The sequence below is a fragment of the Hyperolius riggenbachi genome, chromosome 6, assembly GCF_040937935.1.
Source record: "Hyperolius riggenbachi isolate aHypRig1 chromosome 6, aHypRig1.pri, whole genome shotgun sequence".
In the NCBI taxonomy this organism is placed as follows: Eukaryota; Metazoa; Chordata; class Amphibia; order Anura; family Hyperoliidae; genus Hyperolius; species Hyperolius riggenbachi.
Genome location: NC_090651.1, coordinates 99,642,754 through 99,661,299, shown reverse-complemented (window position 1 = coordinate 99,661,299; position 18,546 = coordinate 99,642,754). Strand labels below are relative to the sequence as shown.

Sequence of the window (18,546 nt, the reverse complement as noted above, 5' to 3'; positions counted from 1 at the left end):
AGGGGGGAACTACCCCTCTCCCCGCCGACTGTGGGCAAGGCTTTCCCTTCATGCTGCCACCCGTCCAGCACCCACAAAACGGCCGCGAGCGGGCCCCGGGGGGGGGGGGGGGGGGGGCCCGCTCAGAAAATCTGCAGGGGGGCCTGGTGGGGCCTAGTTACGCCCCTGCTTACACTGTCCACAATCTGGCCGGGCGTGCCCGGAGATGGGCTCGGAGCCTCTTCTTCTCTTCTTTTCTTATACCTCCTCTTTTCCTCCTCTTTTCTTCCTTCTGATATCACCATCTGTTCCTTCTTCTCCTTCATTTTACATGGCGGCACTGCTTCATGCAGAGAGGATTGTAGGATCGATCCTATTATCACACTAATAATCCTTCTCTCCATAATGTGTAAATGTTTCTGATATGTTTAATACTTACACAGCTTATGTTGTACATAATTATGCTTCAAGTATTGTGTATGAATAATAATATACGGTATTCTTATACTTACCTTCCCTGCGTGGATGCGGTGCTGTTATATCTGTTTGTTCTCTTTTTTGCAAACAATAAAAATTGATGTGTTAAAAAAAAAAAAACTGTAGTTTACAAATTAATTGATATGCTTCATTTTTTTGCATGCATTGTTATTTATAATGCCAAGGAAAATATATTTATGCTGACATGAACCTGACCATTAGATTACACAACAGATAAAAGATTTGTGTGGCTCCAGCACTGGGGATTTCCACACTAGAATTACTCAGTTGCTCAGTCCAGCTTCCACAATAGTGGGCAAATGAGTTGGGAGGGTGGCCAACAACATTGTATAGATCCTTTGCATAGAGCGCTTTTGTAAAAAATAAAGGGAGTACTGAAAATCCCTCCCAGGAGGTGGACTAGTCCAAAACCTGTCAGATCTTTCAGCTTATTATTACCTACTGTGTGTGAGAACAACTTAGGAAGAAGGCAATTTATAGTTTACGGTGGAAGAAATGGACGGTACATTTTTAATTTATGCATTTTACATTTGATAGTTTTTCATGATAATGTTTGTCTAAGTGAGTATTAGGCAGCTTTGAGAGTTTTATTATAATCGTAACTTTTGGTTTTGGATAAACCAGATTCATTTAACAGTGCTATAGTCTACAACACTGTAATCTTGCTAGTCATGTGACACTTGTGCTTTAAAAAAAAAAATAGTGCTAAATAAGAATTTATAATTAATGTAATCTCCGCTTTTAGTTTGCTTCACCACTTTGAGTGCTGCCATTTAATTGCGCTGGTTGGTTGAGACCGCTGGTTAGTTGAGTTCCTATTGTATATGTTGGCTCTACTGTAAATGTTTTTTATTTATCTTGGTAAAATTGTTTTTTCTTTATTTTGTAGATTAGACAAAAATAACCTCACTGTCAATACTGGCGTAGTATGTAAAATGCATAAGTCCTGTTCCTGTTGAAAACCAGTCATAAGTTGACTTATACTAGATGTGATGATCCGCTCAGCTGGCTGCACAGGCAGACAGCTGTTTGTCCATTCCTCTAGTCTGTGGGCTGCAGGTCTCTGGAACAGAGACCTGTCTTTTCATTGCAAGTTTCTGTTCTGTTCTCTTGCTGGGGAATTTGCATACATTCGTTATGCAAATCCCCTACCTGCCTTCTTTGATGACTGGCACTATAAGAGCTTTATCTTTCCCAGAATGCTTTGCTGGTCATTTCCCTTCCATGCTCAGTTCCTGATGGACACTGCTGGAGTGTCAGCCATTGCTATCTAGTATAGTTAATTCCTGGGGGTTGCTTTAGGCTCCCCTTCTAGCCCAGTCAGGTTGTATTATCTGTATTGCCTGTTCTGTCTTGTCTTGCCTGTTTGCCATTGTCCTGTCCCTATGGTGGTTGACAAGAAATGGTTCTGATCTATGTTCTTGGAGTATAGCTGGTGCAGCGGTTGCTACCAGCTATCTCTTCTGTTCTGTTTCCTGGGATCGCGCTAGCTACTTTGTGCTAGCGCTGGGGATCCTTCTGTTCTGTTTCTTGGGATCGCGCTAGCTACTTTGTGCGAGCGCTGGGGATCCTTCTGTTCTGTCTTGTCGGTCGCGATTGCGCTGTCACCAACGGCGGTTGATAGCGAATCGTTCTGTCTTGCTGAGATCGTACTAGCCGCTAGCGTTAGCGGCTGTGGATCTTTCTGATCTGTGTTCCTGCTTGGATCACACTTGCTCTGGCGGAAGAGCGGTGGATCCTTCCTGCCTAGTTCTTGTTTTTCGTGTGTCTGTCTTGTCCGCTGCGCTTGCTACAGGCTCGGTGAGGTAACCGTTAAGCAAGCGCTCGCGTCCCCTGTTTCATGTTTGTCTGTTTATGGTTAGTTAGGCGTGCTTGTCTCTATTGTGCTTATCACGTGGAGATCGCGCATAACCGCGTGCACTGTTGCGAATGAGTGCGGTGTTCGCGGTTAGCTAGCGGTTGTTATTTTCCGTATCTCCTTATTGTATTTGCTGTGCCTTTGCTACCCTCGTATTCTATTCTGTTCTGCCTTGTGTCACGTCTCGCGATCGCACCTCTCGCGATCGCGTTCCTATTTCGTATCTGCTGTTGTGTGTGCGCGGTCGCGGAGTGGCGACTGGATTGGCGCACACACATACAACCTATCCCTTTTGCTCCATCTCATTCGCAATCGCCTCTCTTGCGATTGCGTTCTGCGCTTCGTACAATTCCTGTCTGGCACTTGTGGAGGTACAGAGGATTGGTTCCTCTGCACTCCCCAGCGCCATCTGCCGACAGGAATTTCCCTCTACAGGTGCGTAGCACCTTTTGCTGGGTTCCTGCTAATTATACGCTTGTGGAGGATCTCCGCCGTGTCAGCGCACGCGTTGTGCGCTGATCACGGGGAAAGTTCCACAATCGTGACACTAGACTGATCATACTTTGTTAAATTATTGTTACAGCACTGATGATCTCACCCATGATAGAGCTATACGTTTATTTACTTTTTCTAAGGATGACTCTCAGATACCGAAGAGAATTGCGAGTTTCTGCTTTGGAATTGTTTTTTACAAAACTGACAATTTGTGGGAAAAGTGATGCTTATGAAAAACAAAAAAACACTTTAGCACAATAAGTACTTTGGCACTTCACAAATGATCCCGTCACTTCAGACCTGAAAACTGCCATCTTCAGCCTTCAGACCATTTAAAAGAAACAAACAAACAGACGTTTTCATTTTTGGTCTTTGACTTTAACCACTTAAGTTCCAGTGGTCTCTGCCCCCTTAAGGACTAGAGACCACTGGTACAAGAACGACGGAATCGCAACGAATCAATGCGCATACCTGCCGCAACTGCCATCATCACTGCACCCCGGGACCCCCAGGACATAGACTCTGCCATATCTATAACTGCAGAGTCATGTGAGCCGGTCAGGAGCCGCTTTCATTGGCTCATGACCATGTTTATCAATGTAAGCCAATGGGAGCAGCTTACATTGATAGACACAGCCAGGAGCCAATGAATCGGCTTCTGACCGATCATATAGCTCTGCCGTCATAGAGACAGGCAGAGCCTGTGAGATGCGGCGAGACATGTCGGGTTTGAGTGGCACGGTCGGCGGGAAGCGACGGAAACACCGGATGCGTGCATCGGCAGCTAATTGAAATCTACGCCCAGCCAGCCAGGAGCCCACCAAAACAGGGCGTAGATTTCAATTAGCGTGGTGCTAAAGTAGTTAATGAAGTAGTAGTCTTCTTACACTACCACTTACACTGCTTACACTAGAACCACCAGGCAGCTCATAGAGAACCACCAAGTATTTGAGAAGAGGGTCTAATGGAGCTAAAATTTCCTGTGTTAGACCTTCTGTGAAGTACAGTGGTGCCTTTAAAACCTTAGTAAAATATAGTCTTCAGGTCTGGAATCAAAGTAATGTTTAAGTTTACGGCAAACAACCTACTCTGCATTGCTGTGAATAGAATGGTGTCCAAAAACAAGTGAGGTGCCAGTGATCTCTGCATAGGGTGGACACTTGCCTTCTTAAAAACTGCCTGAGAGGAGGTGAGTATACTCTGTTTTCGCCTTTGAAATTTAAATTGACAAAAGATCCACTATAAACTGAGTTCATTACATTTTGCCTACTATAAATTTGAGCCCTATTGATGACTTAAAGAGGCTCCTAGGACTCTATAGTTGCTGTTTGTAATGTCTGTTTTATAATCCTCACACTGTACTAGAGGGGACATGATGAGATAGACATGGGTATGTACAGTGCCAAGCATACAAATAACTAGGCTGTATTTAACATTCAGGTATGCAAGTGACAGTTTCTATCCAGTCGGAACCTAGTAGGGCAATAGTGTACTGTATATACTCGAGTATAAGCCGACCTGAGCATAGGCTGACCACCCAACTTTTACTTAAAGAAAACCTGTAACATCAAAAAGTCCCCTGGGGGTACTCACCTCGGGAGGGGAAACCTCAGGGTACCATAGAGGCTTCCCACGCCGTCCTCCGTCCCTCGGGGGTCTTGCTGCAGCCCTCCGAACAGCGGCAATGTAAATATTTACCTTCCCGGCTCCTGCGGCTCTCAGCTCCGAAATAGGCGGAAATATCAGATCGCCATCAGGTCTGCTCTACTGCTCAAGCGCAAGTCTCCGGCGCCTGCGCAGTAGAGCGGATCCGACTGAGATCGGGTATTTCTGTCTACTTCGGAGCCGAAAGCCACAACAGCGCCCCCGCTAGAGCCTGGAAAGGTAAATATTGATCAGGCTGTCAAGTCTGACAGGCCGCTGTTCGGAGGGCTGCAGCAAGACCCCCGTGGGACAGAGGATGGCGTGGGAAGCCTCATTGGGACCCTGAGGCTTCCCCCTCCCGAGGTGAGTACCCCCAGGAAGACTTTTTGATGTTACAGTGTCTCTTTAAAAATATTGGAAAAAATGATTGACTCTAATATAAGGCAATGGTAGGAAACGCAGGAGTGGTGCAGGTGGAATTTCTCTGTGTTCAAATTCTCAATCAGATGGTGATTCTGGCTACCCTGGACTTCAGGATGTGAGTGTAGCTCTGCAAGGTGAGAGTGCTAGCCATTTAATCACTGTGCTAGCCCTACCACTGAATTGAGCTATTCACCTCACTGTATTGCTATCCATTCATCCCACCATCTTCCATGTAAATAGTGCCGCAGGCACATTTGGCGGCCGAGTTACCCTCCTTCCCCCCTCCTTGCGTGCCACCAGAGTGAAATGTGTAGCAGCTTTTTCTGTGTCCACTGTCACACCCAAGTGCCCCTGTCCTGATAAACAGAGCTGCGCAGACTTCCTTTATTTATTTATTTACTGGGACTCCCCATAGCTGCCACCAGGAAATCTCCATAGCTGCCACTGGGACTCCTCCTAGCTTCACCTATGAAGGAGTCCCGGCGGCAGACTGGTAAATTAAGGAGGCTCCCATGGTGCTGACATTATGAGGCCCACACGGCTCTGCTTATCGGGACAAGGACTCTTGTGTGAGGCAGAGAACAGCGCAAAAGCTGTCACACATTTCGCTCCGGCAGAGTCAGGAGGAGGAGTGTAACTTGGCTGCCAAATGTGCCTGCAACACTATGTAAATGGCGGGGGCCATCAGCGCGCTGCTTTTTTGTTCATATTGCATTGGGGGGAGCACTTGTGACTTGAGTATAAGCTTAGACCCCCACTTTTGGGCCACTTTTTTTTACCTCAAAAACTCGGCTTATAGTCAAGAATATACGATAATCCTCAAGGATGTGGTATTACTGCCATAAAACACTTGTTTGGCAGAAAACAGCTTTTGAGTGCACGGGATAGATAAAATGGTCAATAAACTATTTTAGCCCTGGGACACAGCAAGTCTATGCCATTGAGCAAAAACGATAGAGCATTACATCTTCTTTTTACATTTTTAAAAATAAAATAATACTATTTTATATCTAAATATAGATATCTAAAAAAAAGTAATTTTATGAGTAGGAGGATAAAATGCCAATTGTTTATTTTATCAGTTTATTTTCAACTCACTTTGAATAAATAAATATATTTCTATACACATCTGTCAGACCAATAAAACTCCATGGTCCATATGCAATTCCCCTCCTCTCCTGAGATTTCTCCTAGGAGATCAATTTTCATCTTCGATTTAAAATAACTTCCCAGCACTTTTCAACTGAAAATGTACTGAAAAGTAGGTGAAAACTTGCTATCAAAATGATTTGAGTATGTTATTGCTTTCTGGTGGCTTAAAAGGCATTTTATTGACGAGTTTAAAAATATCACCTAGGAGAAAACTCCAGAGAAAAAGTTAATTGCATATGGGCCCTTAGCTCTTGTTCAATTTTTCTCCAAAGTTTTCTCCTAAAAGGTAATATTTTATCTTCTGTTTAAAATAACTTTTCAGCACTCTAAAATTGAAAATGAACCAAAAAGCAGGAGAAAAAGTACTGTTAAAATAATTCTGAGTACTGTATTGGTCACTGGTAGCTTAAAAGACATTTAATTTATAAGATTTGAAAATATCACCCATGAGGAAACTTTGGAAAAAATCTGAAATGAATTAGGGCCCTTGATGGGGATGAAAATGGAATAATCTATCAGAAGACATCTCACTATAGAGACAACAATATTGATTACCTGAGGATCTTCCAGCTTGGCCAATCACTGAAAGGGTGGTCACCGATTTTATGACTGGTACACACCACGCAGATTGACAGGTCAAATCGATAATTTGCGACAGTTCCGATCTGATTTACAATTGTTTTTCTGATCGATTTTGTACAGAAGTGATTGGAAAATTTATCAGAAAAATGATTTAAATCAGATCGGACATGTTGGAAAATACTTAACCTGTCAATCTGCTGGAAAATTGCATGGTGTGTACAAGGCATTAAAGTACCAGGGACAATCATATTCCCAGTAAAAGAAACACATATATAAGTAGATAATAGTAGAGCTGGGCCATCACTGCTGAACCTTCACCTCCCACTGCCCCCCTCCCCCCATTTCTCCTTAGGGATAGCAGATGCTTGCCAAGTGAGAGTGTTTGCGCCGTAGCATGGTAGCCTCGACTCTTGGCTTTTGGACATTACTCCCCACCCCCCTTTCAGAGTCTGTATGAGCTGAAACCAATTCCAGGTACAACCCCCTCTTTTGTACTTAGACTATAAATGATTCTGATTCTGATAAATATTTATTCTACTTACTTAACATTTGTATTGTACTGTCCATGTTTTCATTTCAGTGAATTTTATATAGTAAATAAAGAGAATTCTTTTGTAGGCATTTTCCATTTTTATTTCTTCTGACTAAAGCCAATTCTGATCTAATTTACACCCTTACCTTTTTTATCCTAGAAATTGCACTGTCATCTCTGGCTTGCTTTGTAAACACATGCGAGCACAGCATAGATCATATTTCAGCAGCTCACTAAATTGCCCTCAGCCAATCCGTGAGAAGCAGGAAAGTGGGAGGGGAGAGGACAAGCTTCCTTCTCTTCAGCAATAAAGCAAGGGTGACTGAGATTTATTATAGCAGAAACATTTCTGATTAGATTGGAATGCTTGCAATGCATGGTCAGGTTGAAGGCTACATAATAGACACAGAGCAGTGGGTAAATGGAATTTGATGTTATGGCTGACAAGCCCATTTTAAAAATTAATGTACTTCTCTTACTTTATCTTGGAATTCAATAAAGTCTGTCTGAATGATATTAAAGAATCGTTATGCAAGCTAAGGTAACTACAAAAGTATAGCTGTATTGAAGATTCTTCTTTACAGTCAGCAAACATAACCTCTCTCAGTGCTGACTTTATGTCACTGATTTCTGTACAGCATACTTTGAGTAAAAGCTCACTATACCAGCAATATAGAATTTTCTGTATATTTACCGAGGCAGGTCCAGTAAGTGCGCATGTTAGACTCAAAACGACTTTAGGCAATCCAACGACATCCTAAACAAACAGAGGAAATTGATTGAATCATTGTTTTTCAGTATATACCATTTCCTCATTTTAAGCAAAGGCAGAAGTGTTCACATAATCATTGTCAAAGTATGCTAAAATATATTCTTTTTTTATTATCATCAAACACTTCAATCAGTGGATTTGACAAGGCAGATGAAAAAACAGTGGTTCTCTGTCAGTACACACAAGGCAATATTTACCACCAATTAATGAACAATATGATCAGATCCACCACTGAATGGAACTGAATTCTTCTACCATACATTTGGAAATAACTGAGAACTGACTGCTGGTTTCTTAGTAAATACAGTAATTCTCAGTTGATCCTGAACATACCATATACAGTGGGGCTCTAAAGTTTGGGCAACCTTGTTAATCGTCATGATTTTCCTGTATAAATCGTTGGTTCTTATGATTAAAAATGTCAGTTAAATATATCATACAGGAGACACACACAGTGATATTTGAGAAGTAAAATGAAGTTTATTAGACTTACAGAAAGTGTGCAAGAATTGTTTAAACTAAATTAGGCAGATGCATAAATTTGGGCAGCACAAAAAAGAAATGAAATCAATATTTAGTAGATCCTCCTTTTGCAGAAATTACAGCCTCTAAATGCTTCCTGTAGGTTCCAATGAGAGTTTGGATTCTGCTTGAAGGTATTTTGGACCATTCCTCTTTACAAAACATCTCTAATTCATTCAGGTTTGATGGCTTCCGAGCATGGACAGCTCTCTTTAACTCACACCACAGATTTTAAATTATACTCAGGTCTGGGGACTGAGATAGCCATTCTAAAACATTGTTTTTGTTCCTCTGCATGAATGCCTTAGTGGATTTTGAGCAGTGTTTAGGGTCTTTATCTTGTTGAAAGATCCAGCCGTGGGGCCGCTTCAGCTTTGTCACTGATTCCTGGACATTGGTCTCCAAAATCTGCTGATACTGAGTGGAATCCATGTGTCCCTCAACTTTGACAAGATTCCCAGACCCTGCACTGGCCACACAGCCCCACAGCATGATGGAATCACCACCATATTTTAGTGTAGGGAGCAGGTGTTTTTTTGGAATACTGTGTTTTTTTTCCTCCATGCATAATGCCCCTTGTTATGCCCAAATAACTCAATTTTAGTTTCATCAGTCCACAGCACCTTATTCCAAAATGAAGCTGGCTTGTTCAAATGTGCTTTAGCATAGCTCAAGCAGCTCTGTTTGTGCTGTGGGCGGAGAAAAGGCTTCCTCTGCATCACTCTTGCGTACAGCATCTCCTTGTGTAAAGTGTGCTGAATGATTGATCGATGCACAGTGACTCCATCTGCAGCCAGATGATGTTGTAGGTCTTTGGTGCTGGTCTGTGGGTTGACTCTGACTGTTCTCACCATTCATCTCTTCTGTCTATCCGAGATTTTTCTTGGTCTGCCACTTCAAGCCTTTACTTGAACTGAGCCTGTGGTCTTCCATTTCCTCAATATGTTGCTAACTGTGGAAACAGACAGCTGACATCTCTGAGACAGCTTTCTGTATCCTTCCCCTAATCCAGGGTGGTGAACAATCTTTGTCATCAGGTCATTTGAGAGTTGTTTTGAGACCCCCATGTTGCTACTCCTCAGAGAAATTTAAAAGAGGAGGGAAACTTACAATTGACCTCCTTAAATACTCTTTCTCATAATTAGATTCACCTGTGTATGTAGGTCAGGGGTCACTGAGCTTACCAAGCCAAATTGAGTTCCAATAATTAGTTCTAAAGGTTTTGGAATCAATAAAATGACAACAGTGCTCAAATGTATGCACCTGCCTAATTGTATTTAAACAATTATTGCACACTTTCTGTAAATCCAATACACTTAATTTTACTTCTTAACTAGCACTGTGTTTGTCTCCTATATGATATATTTAACTGACATTTTTTACTGTAACAACCAATGATTTATACATGAAAATCATGATGATTAACAAGGTTGCCCAAACTTTCGCACCCCACTGTATGTGAAAATGAATGAACAATATAGTTAAAACCCTGAAAGAACTTGGTGGACACAAAAGATTTGATGTAAGTGCTATCATCTCAGGTTTACACTTACCTGGGGCTTACTCCAGCCCCATGAGGTCTGACTAGTCCATGAGATTTGGCCCAGTTCCCTCTGTTCCTCCACAGGCTAGCCCAATAAATTTGCCAATTGAGCCCAGTTGCGCTCCACTGCGCATGCACGCCCTGATCGTGCTCCCATGGCCAGGAGCATTCTGCGCATCGACAGTTCACATAGACTGTAACTGCCCATGTGCGGAATGCTTCTAGCCATGGGAGCATGATCAGCACACAAGCACAGCTGGGACGCGCACACCCAGTGGCCCGCAACGAAACTAGATAGATTGATATCCGAATGGGACCAGATGGACCCCATGGGGATGGAGGGAGGGGACTGGATGGAATCCTAGGGACTATGTGGACCCCATAGGGCTGGAGGAAGCCCCAGGTAAGTATAAAACCTGAGATGATGTTCAATTCAGGTTTCATTTAAAATAAGAAAAAGATAGAAAGCTCTGAAGACTTTTGTCTAACTTCTTTCTTGCCTAAGAACAAGTTACTGTAACTAAACAAAAACATGAGAATATCAACAAAGCTAAATAAATTCTATTGTTTTATAAATCTGAGTTTAGTTCCTTATGAGTGTTCTGCCTCTTTGGTTAACAACAGATTGTTAATTAAAGGACCACTATCACAAAAGAAATAAATTTAAAGTACATGAAAACACATAAATACAAAGTACATTTTCCCCAGAGGAGTAAAATGAGCTATAAATTACTTTTCTCTAATATTGCTGTCACTTACAGTAGTTAGTAGAAATCTGACAAAACTGACAGTTTTGGACTAATCCATCTCCTCATGGGAGGGTTTTCAGAGTCGTCTGTATTTATTTGTAAAGAATAAAAGAAATACTGGTAATTCCCCATGAAGAGATGGACCTGTCGAAAAACTCAGTTCTGTCAGAATTCTACCAAATACTTTAAGTTACAGCAACAAAGGAGAAAAGTAATGTATAGCTCATTTTACTCCAGAAGAAACATACATCTTATATATGTGTTTTATATGTATTTTAAATTTTACAATTTTTCGCGATAGTGGTCTTTTAACCTATGCCATTTTATCAATGATCTATCGATCTATGCATTTTTGAAATGTGCCTCTAAAATGATACTTTGTATAAAAAAGCAGATATTCCTACCTTAAGAGTCCCTGTAGTACAATCCGCAGCTGGCAGTGGCACTGGCACTGGCAGATCTATGAAAAGAATGTATTATATAATATATTAGAGAGTATTTAGTAAAGATCATGACTGTCATTACGTAAACCACTGATAACCTGCTTGTCACACTGAGCTGGTTTTCACATTAAAAATGATAGTCCAGCCTCAGAACAAACTCCTGGAGGATATATAAGGACAAACACATCCACATAAACAAAGGTAGTTTCTCTTTTAAAATAATTTTGAAAATTGAGTCAAATATTAAACTGGCAGCTAGGATAAATGCGGAAACATACACTAAAAGTACAGTGGGGTAGTGATGATGAGCACACATTTCACATAGAAGTAATTTTGCATCGAAATTTGCAATTAGAATGCAAAATTGTAATGTGAAATTTCAGAAAAAAATCGTAATGAATTTTGTGTGCAATTGTAATCATGTACGATTTTGAGTAAATTTCCATGTAATTCTCGCGTAATGTTGTGCCAAATTTAGTGGTTAATAGCAAAGCCCCCATACATGCTATTGCCACCAGAATTGCTATTCACCACCAAAGTTGGCAATCATTACGAACGATTATTCGAAATCAATTAAATTTACAAATTATAGTTACACATTGTAATGATCTGCTCTGCTGTCTGCACAGGCAGACAGCTTTTTGACCATTTTGTAGCTCTGAGCGTTGCAGGTCTCTGGAAAGGAGACCTGTCTTCACTCTGCAACTTGCTGAGCTGCTGTTCTGGTGAGAAATTTGCATCCACTTGGCATGCAAATTGCTTAGCTGCTTCCTTTGATGGCTTGCAGTATAAATACCATTTTCTCCCAGAATCCCTTGCTGGTCATGATGGTTTGTTCCTGCTAACTCACCTGGAGTATAGGCCTTTGCTATTGTTTGCTAAGATTATCTTAGAGTAATTCCTTGGGACTGCACTAGGCATCCCTTCTAGCGTAGTCAGGTTGTATTATCTGTTTTGCCTTGTACTGTCTTTCTGTTGCGATTGTCTTGTCGCCAGCGACGGTCGACAGAAAATCGTTCTGTCTGTACTCCGTCTTAGGGGTGCAAGCCAGAGCAGTGGTTGCTACTGGCTACTCTTTCTCTCTGTCTTGTCTGGTACGAACGCTTGCTGTAGGCTCGGTGAGGTAACCGTTTAGCAAGCGTTCGCGTTCTTTATTTCGTGTTTGTGTTGCTTTGGTTAGTTAGGGTGGCACACTTATCACTGGGCGCCTAACGCGCAGTGATCTTGTCATTAACGCGTTCGCTGTTGCGAATGAGTGCGGAGTTCGCGTTTAGCTAGCATTTGTTATTTTCCTTGACGTTCTGATCTTGTTATTTGCTGTGTCTTTCTTGCTACACTTGTGCTCTGTCTAATTCGATCTTGTGTCACTATTGGCAATCGCCACTCTTGCGATTGCGTTCCCACTTTGTTTCCGCTGTTGTGTGTTCACCGTCGCTGGGTGGCGACTGGATTGGTGGACACACATACATTCTGTCTCTGTGCTATTTCTCTTTAAGGGCTATCTTGCCCTGCATTACTTCAACTCGTACAATTCCCATCTGGCATCTGTGGCAGTGTAGAGGCTGTGTTCCTCTGCACTCCACAGCTCCATCTGTCGGTGGGAATTTCCCTCTACAGGTGCATAGCACCATAGCTGGGTTCTGTTAAATTACACACTTGTGGAGGATTTCCGCAGTGTCAGCGCGCATCTTGTGCGCTGACCATGGAAATAATTCCGCAATCGTTACACACATAGGTGTAATTGCAAAAATGTATGCAAAATTTTGCGTAATCGTAATTAGCTGAATACCATCATCACTACAGTGGGACAGCTTTTCATTGACAAACTCATCAAACTCATTAAAAACCAGAGTAAAAGTACAGTTGCTGTGAGCAACCAACCAGATTTCTCCCATTAAAATAAATGGGAAGGGGCTGCTTAGCTTTTGTTCCTATTCCCTGTGTATGTGTATTTATAAATCTACCCCAGGGTGCCTCAGCAGATTGGGCAGGGGACATTTACAGACCTATAAGGAAAATGGGGTCTAGGCAAGGCAGCAGCATTGGTTTCCCATTGTCTACATCTCCTCTTTTTGTAAGCTAAGGTGGTGGCTCTGAAAGGGGGAAGCTGGGCACCTGATATCTACCGGGTCCCATACACTTGCCTAGTTTTCTTTCCAGATGACATGGCTATGGGACAATTCCATTCCATTACTAATATGTTACTAGGAATAAACTACTAAAAATCTCTTCTACATCATATGAATGAACTAATTAATTAGTTATGAAGAGAAAATGGAAGGCTCCATGGGCCACTTAATTTCGCATAAATAATGCCTCATCTAAATATCACTATTAAAAAAAAGGAATTAAAGCTCAACAGTAAGCATTCTCAAGTTACTGCATTAGGCAATTAATGGTTATATATATATATATATATATATATATATATATATATATATATATATATATATATATATACATACATATATATATACTAAAGACAAGGGAAATCATGAATTGATCTATGTGTTTAAAGAAGCTACAATTGCCAAATCAACTATAGGGGCTGCTATGGGACCCAGGATGGAGGGAAAGGGCGGCAGTCCTATCACTCTCTACGGTTGTGCTCTTTCTCTACAGGTAATAAGAGGCAGAAAATATAATAATTAAAACAATGAAGGCCCAACTCCAGTTTTAGATAATGTAGACAAGGATTAGAATGCCTTCATATTTTGTTTTAACACTTAGAGAGTAAATCTTTTTAATGGTACAATTAAAATCAATGAGCTAGGGCTCGTTCAGACTACGAGCGCTGCCGTGCACATTTTGGCAGCGCACATAGTGTTTGACACGCAAGAGTAGTAGAAGAGCATAGACAGCCTTTCTACCGTTCCCATCATATGCGCTGTGCAGCAGTGCGATGCGCTATCGTACTGCTGCATGCATTTTTAAGAATCGCAGAGCAGATCCCATTCACTGTGGTGAATGGGATGCGCAGCGCATAGTAGCACAGATGGCGTGCGATTGTACGCGCTGCGTTCCAATCGCACAGCCATCTGCGCTGAATGATGTAAACGAGGCCTAAAGCGTAAAACATTTTGGAAGATTCACATCAAAGTAATGGAGGTCCCAGCAACAGGAAATAAAAGAAAATTTCCCCAAAGTGTACAAAGACAGCAGAAACAATTAGCCAGACAGTAATACCCGTATTCCCATGACTTAAAGGCAAAAAAATATTTTTAGCTGTAATAAAATTAATTTACTTTTACAAACAAAAGCTATGGATGAGTTTTTGTCATACAGACAATTTTACATGTATCTTTAATTCATACAACTAAAGCTTTTTTTTTTCTGATAACTTTCAGGCCCAGTGCACACCAAAAACCTCTAGCAGATCTCCAAAACGCTAGAGGTTTTTGAAGCAGATTTCAGAGCGACTCTAGGCATGTTTAGAGATGTTTTCTAAACATGCCTAGCGTTTTTTTGGAGTGTGTGTAGCAGATGTCATATATTGTTAAAGTAAAGCTGTTACTGAACAGCTACTGTAACAAAAACACCTGGTAAACTGCTCTGAACTAGCGTTTTTCAGTTTTCCACTTTCCTATACTTTAACATTGAGGCAGAAACGCCTCCGAAATCTAAAAAATGCTGCAGCCCCTGAGTTTGCGTTTGTGGAAAAAACAACCTGCTCTGGTGTGCACCATCCCATTGAAATACATTAGCCAAGCGTTTGTCTATCCCCAAGCTTTTTAAAAATGATCCAGAACTGCTCTGGTGTGGAACAGCCCTCACTGTTGACCTCTGTAGTGAATAATTGTAAATGTGGACAGTGCTGGCTGACTGCTTGACTTTGCTGTGCCCCTCTAGCACAATATAAATTCTCTCTGAGTGGAACATGGGGCAGGAATAGCCCCTATGTGTTTGAAGTGTCAGATATCAGTTAGAAACAGGAGCTCTGCGGGTAATGTTATTTTTAGAATTTGTAACTAGCAAGATGGAAGCCCCCATGAAACAGAGACTTGCACTATGCACTGATAAAGCACTGTTCTTTAGGTAGATTAGAACATGACAAAGATAAGATCAAGTGGAAGAAAATTGGTTCAGGTTTGCATTAAAGAAATAATGATAATGGTGTGCTTAGCGCCGCTTCCTCTTCCCCTGATGTCCTAAGCATAGACGTACAAGTATCTTAAACTAACTGAAGCTCTACTCACACTATGACTCACTAGCTAAGCATCAAGAAATCATTTCCAGTGCATATTTTACTTAAGCATTCAATAGAAGGAAATTGCTTACCAACACAAAGTCCAAGGCTGACCAGCACGAACAAAATGAAGAACTTCATTGTGCAGGTTATTTGGTCCAGTTGAAGGTACTGATGGCAAGCAGGTTTGCTTTTTATACCTTTAAAGATGTCGACGTCATAAGCATTTGGCACAAAGACAAGGACTTAAAAGGTCTTCTCTTGACAGTGATGATCATACATTAAAATTTAAGATAAATATTGGAAGTAGTTCAGAAAACAGTGCTCACATGCTACTTTGTTCATGTTCACAAACCAAGCCTAAATAAACCACCTTGTATTTCTGTACACAGATGAAATGCCAGCCAACATGTTGGCTCAGAATGCTGGAATCAGCTCCTGCTCTTGTACAGCAGCCACAAATGACCCACATAGCCTTGGCCAAACCAATCAAACTCTTCAACCAATATAGTGAAGAAAAAGGAAAAATCCTTATTATTATTAATACTATTATAATTATTAACATTGTTGCTTTATAAAGTGCTAAAATATTCTGTGGTGTTGTAACATAGACCTAAAGTTACATAAAATCACCATATGCAGCTTTAACACCCACCAGGCTATTGAACTGAATGTACTTTTTTGACCTTTTAAATCACATACTATGTTTAATGCTAAATATACTTTTTAAAACTTTTTTTTATTATTTCCAGATTTTAACAATGTTATTTATGCACAAGCATATACTGTACATGTGTAACCACTTCAAAATTGTATACCGTATATACAATACATGAATATAAACCAAGACATTTTTGCTCCTAAAATACCCCCAAAGCAAAATATCTGTCTATACCTGCGGCATACTTGAGACACACATTACCTGGTGTCTAGTGTCCCCCTCCCTCTCCCATAGAGTGTTCCTTGGTGGTTTAGTGACTGCCCTCCCTTTCTGCATCCCCTGAAAGCATGGAGAATCTCGGTGCCTCCATTGCCTCTTCTGAAATTAGGGGATGCAGAGAGGAAGTGCAACTACTAAGCAACCAGGAAACTCTCTATGGAAGAGGAGGGACTGCTAGCCACATGGTGGCTGTTGGGGAATGGAGGGGGGGGGGGGGGCACTAGACTTGAGCAAATGCTATATGGGGGACCATCTCAAAAGCTATATGGGGATAGGGATGTTAAAAGTAGCAGCCTGGGTTTCTACCCTAGATTAATACTTGAGTCAAACAATTTTTCTGGTTACTCAAAGAAAAATAAGGACCTTGCTTTATACTTACATTGAAGCATATATGTAGGTAAATGAGAAAACATGAAACTAAACAAGCAACAGTAAACAGCATCTATATAATAGTAAGAGCACAAGAGTAAATCACATTAAAGAGACTCCGTAACGAAAAAGTTCCCCTGGGGGGCACTCACTTCGGGAGGGGAAAGCCTCAGGGTCCCAATGAGGCTTCCCACTCCCCTGTAGCTGCAGGCAGTCCAGGGCTGGCTCCCCCGAAGTGTTCCGGAATCCTCCCTCGGCAATCTTGACAAGCGCTGATAAGAGCTGATTTATTTACCTTGCCTGACTCCAGCGGGGGCGCTGTTGCGGCTCTCCGCACGGAGATAGGCGAAAATAGCCGATCTCCGTCGGGTCCACTCTACTGCGCAAGCGCAGGAGACTTGCGCCTGCGCAGTAGAGCGGCCCTACAGCGATCGGCTATTTCTGCCTATCTCCGAGGCAGAGAGCCGATACTGTGCCTGCGCTGGAGCCCGGGAGGTAAATATTTACATCCCCGCTGTTCCAGGAGGATCTTTGCCGCCGCCGTGGGACCGAGGAGGACGGGGGAGCCTCAATAAGATCCAGAGGCTTCCCCCACCCCATGTTAGAACCCCCCAGGGGAGGTTTTTCTCATTACAGGTTTTCTTTAAAGGAAGACAGACAGTGTCGATTGTTAAGCCACCTATCTTCTAAAGTGAGATGCAGCAGGAAAGCCATCTATCTTGATTATCAGAAGAAAAACAAAAAATTATCAAAACGCAAAAGGGATCCACATCTTGCATAATTTTGTGCTTACTTCATGACAAATGTATGCCTAAGAAACACATATCTAGGACCTAGTCCTCTGGGCTTCCCTGGGTAAAGGAGTACAATAGAACCAAAAGACAGGAGTAGGGAAAGGTGGAGAGGGAGGGGGAGGAAAGAGAGAACACTCGCATTACTCGAGTATCGCGGGTTGCACTAATAGCGTAACTCACAGTACGCCACCACTGGTAGTAATTATAATATTGCCAATCTGTAAAACAATATTATGAAAAGTTGTTAATAATAACAATCAATAATTTGATAATATCATATGGGAAGCTATAATTGAAGGGAGAGGCATTAATATTGAATTGGAGGTACGAAGGATAAATTCGGAAGAAGAGTTCTTAAAATAAAGATCTAATACATATCCTGGAATTGTAGTTTCTCAAAATGATTCCCACTATCTTCCACCAGGATATGTTCAATTGCTGAGATTTTCATGGTTCTGGCATCCTTATTATGAAAGTCTTCAAAGTGCCATGATACGCTAGTGGGTTGAATCCTTTCTTCAATGTTTCTCCTTTGTTGTCCAATTCTGGCTCATAATTGTTGTGTCATTCTTCCCACATATTGCAATCCACATGGGCAGGTCAAGAGGAACACAACATAATTGGTCTCACATTTAATTATTTGTTCAATTCTGTAGGTTTCTTGTATGATCAAGGTTTTGAATCCAATAGCCTGTTGTTCTATCGATTGGCAACATAAACATTTGTTTTGTTTACATGCATAAAATCCTTTCGGTAGTGCTTCTGTATTGGTTTCTATTTTTCTCTGAAGTGCTCTGGGTTTACTCGGTGTGATCATATACTTGATGGTTCTGACCCTCCTGAAAAGACACCACGGTTTCTTCTCGATATTTGGTTTTAAAAAAGGATCTGCTTAAAGAGACTCTGTAACAAAATGTTCAGCCTTAGTTCTTCTATCCTATAAGTTCCTTTGCCTGTTCTAATGTGCTCTGGCTTACTGCAGTCTTTCCTTATTGCATAATAGCTGTGTTATCTCTGTTATATGATTTAATCTTCTCTCTTCTGTCGGCTCTGTCGGCAGAGGCT

The 18,546-nt window shown here is 41.5% G+C and overlaps 1 protein-coding gene across 1 annotated transcript in view; it reads right to left on the bottom strand.

Moving 5' to 3' along the window:
- Positions 1–15,600, bottom strand: part of LOC137522501 (uncharacterized) — a 64,448-nt gene extending 48,848 nt beyond the window's left edge. Inside the window, exons 1-3 of the mRNA XM_068242573.1 lie at positions 15,471–15,600; positions 11,154–11,209; positions 7,858–7,920 (exon numbers count right to left, since the gene is read on the bottom strand). Of these exons, the coding sequence (XP_068098674.1) occupies positions 7,858–7,920; positions 11,154–11,209; positions 15,471–15,519 (168 nt within the window). The 5' untranslated portion in view covers positions 15,520–15,600. The remainder of the gene's footprint in view (positions 1–7,857; positions 7,921–11,153; positions 11,210–15,470) is intronic.
- Between the last annotated feature and the right edge of the window lie 2,946 nt (positions 15,601–18,546).